The sequence below is a fragment of the Acinonyx jubatus genome, chromosome B2, assembly GCF_027475565.1.
Source record: "Acinonyx jubatus isolate Ajub_Pintada_27869175 chromosome B2, VMU_Ajub_asm_v1.0, whole genome shotgun sequence".
NCBI classification, from domain to species: domain Eukaryota; kingdom Metazoa; phylum Chordata; class Mammalia; order Carnivora; family Felidae; genus Acinonyx; species Acinonyx jubatus.
In genome coordinates, this window is record NC_069385.1 from 148,860,775 (window position 1) to 148,862,912 (window position 2,138).

The 2,138-nt window shown below is 39.5% G+C and overlaps 1 protein-coding gene across 1 annotated transcript; it reads left to right on the plus strand.

Annotated features, from left to right (window-relative positions):
- Nucleotides 1–406: 406 nt before the first annotated feature.
- LOC106978617 (olfactory receptor 2J3-like) lies at nt 407–1,708 on the plus strand. Its single transcript, XM_027051894.2, has one exon. It carries the CDS (start codon nt 553–555, stop codon nt 1,495–1,497), a length of 945 nt encoding a protein of 314 aa, XP_026907695.1. The 5' UTR covers nt 407–552; the 3' UTR covers nt 1,498–1,708.
- Nucleotides 1,709–2,138: the final 430 nt, after the last annotated feature.

Sequence of the window (2,138 nt, forward strand, 5' to 3'; positions counted from 1 at the left end):
AGAGCATCGTGTCAGGAGGTGCAAGATGTTGGTTTGTCTCAACACTGGTGTTGTCAATATTGTATTATTAATATTGACTAATGTATTATTAATATTGTTAATATTGACTAATCCTGTGATGTTCATCCACCACATTTTGCTCTTGTGAAGTTTACTATTCTTCATTTTGTAATTAACAGGTAATTAGTGGGGAGGTATTTTAGAGCATGTAAATATCCTGTTTCTCATATTTCATTCACTAGTTTTTAGTATCTATTTACCATTTTTAACTCTACCATTCCTTCTATACACATTATTAGGATCCCTACTGACAGAAATAATATTTTCTTCTCCACTAATAATTTATAAATATATCATTATGAGGTTTTGGATTCTTACTTCTCTCAATTCATTAGCATTATTTCTCTTAATGCCCAAAATGTCCCAGCGTTGAACAGTGGTAGTCCTTTTAAACTGGCTTCTGTTTCTTTTCCATGTGTCCCTATGATTCTTGGAGCATTTTCTTACGTTTTGGGGAAGTATGTGATTCTTTTCTCAGGTAACAAGGAATGAATGATGAAGGGGGAAAATGCAAGTTCTGAAGGCTACTTTATTCTACTGGGTTTTTCACATTGGCCTCATCTGGAAGTAGTTCTCTTTGTGCTTATCTTGATGTTCTACTTGACGACATTGATAGGCAACCTGTTTATCATTGTCTTGTCATACCTGGATGCCCATCTCCACACTCCCATGTACTTCTTCCTCTCAAACCTCTCTTTTCTGGATCTCTGCTACACCACCAGCTCCATCCCTCAGTTGCTGGTCAATCTCTGGGGCCCAGAAAAGACCATCTCTTATGCCGGTTGCATGACTCAACTTTACTTTGCCCTTGCACTGGGAACCACCGAGTGTGTCCTCCTGGTGGTCATGTCCTATGACCGTTACGCAGCTGTCTGTAGACCCCTACATTACACCGTGCTCATGAACCCTCGTTTCTGCCACCTGTTGGCTGTGGCTTCCTGGGTCAGTGGCTTTACCAACTCAGCACTTCATTCCTCCTTTATCTCCTGGGTCCCCCTCTGTGGACATCACCAAGTGGACCATTTCTTCTGTGAAGTTCCAGCACTGCTGCGATTATCGTGTGTTGATACCCGTGCTAATGAGCTGACCCTCCTGATCACGAGCTCCATTTTTGTTTTCATACCACTCATCCTCATTCTCAGCTCATATGTTGCCATTGCCCGTACTGTGCTGAGGTTGCAGTCATCAACCAGACTTCAGAGACTCTTTGGAACATGCGGAGCCCATCTTATGGTTGTGTCCCTCTTTTTCATTCCAATCTTGTGCATATATCTGCAGCCACCATCAGGAAGTTCTCAAGAACAAGGCAAGTTCATTGCCCTCTTTTATACTGTTGTCACACCTAGCCTCAACCCTCTAATCTACACTCTCAGAAACAAAGATGTAAGAGGGGCAGTAAGGAGACTAGTGGGACAGGAGAGGCCTGTGCACTCATGACCTTCACAGGACAACACAGTGCCTCCTCAGTAAGGACTTGTCTGCATACATCCATCGTCTTCTCTCCCATTTACTCACTCAACACCAGTGGAGTGTGTGTCTCTCAGAACCACAGAGCTCTGACTCACAGATATGAATTAAACAGTCTGCCTAAATACTAATCACTCTCCAATGGAGAAAACATCCATTTAAAACAAAGATCAAAAATCAGTATTTTCCATGGTACAATAAATAAAACAAAGGTATCCTATCCTTAATTGAAATTAAGAAATAAAATTCCTGTAGAATGATGATATACTTAATTTTTAAAAACCTAGACTATTGTCTTCTAATTTTTTCCTTTTAAGGAAGAATTTGCCCTAAAATTTGTTTTCTATTTTTGGTTTAACTAAAGACATAGTGAAATATCTTAAATCTTTTCTGCAATCCTGTTATTCTTTTTGGAATTAATGTAGAGAGGAATTTTGGTCTGTATTCTTTAATACACTATAGCATCAGTAAGAAAATGAGTTTTATGAATTATAACAAGAAAGTCTCTGAAATACTGAAGTCAACATAAGCATATGTGTTTCTTTCTCGAGGCAGTGGGAAGTGTATAGGAGGTGGAAATCACTTAAAGAGCTGTGGGATATAGCCTGTAA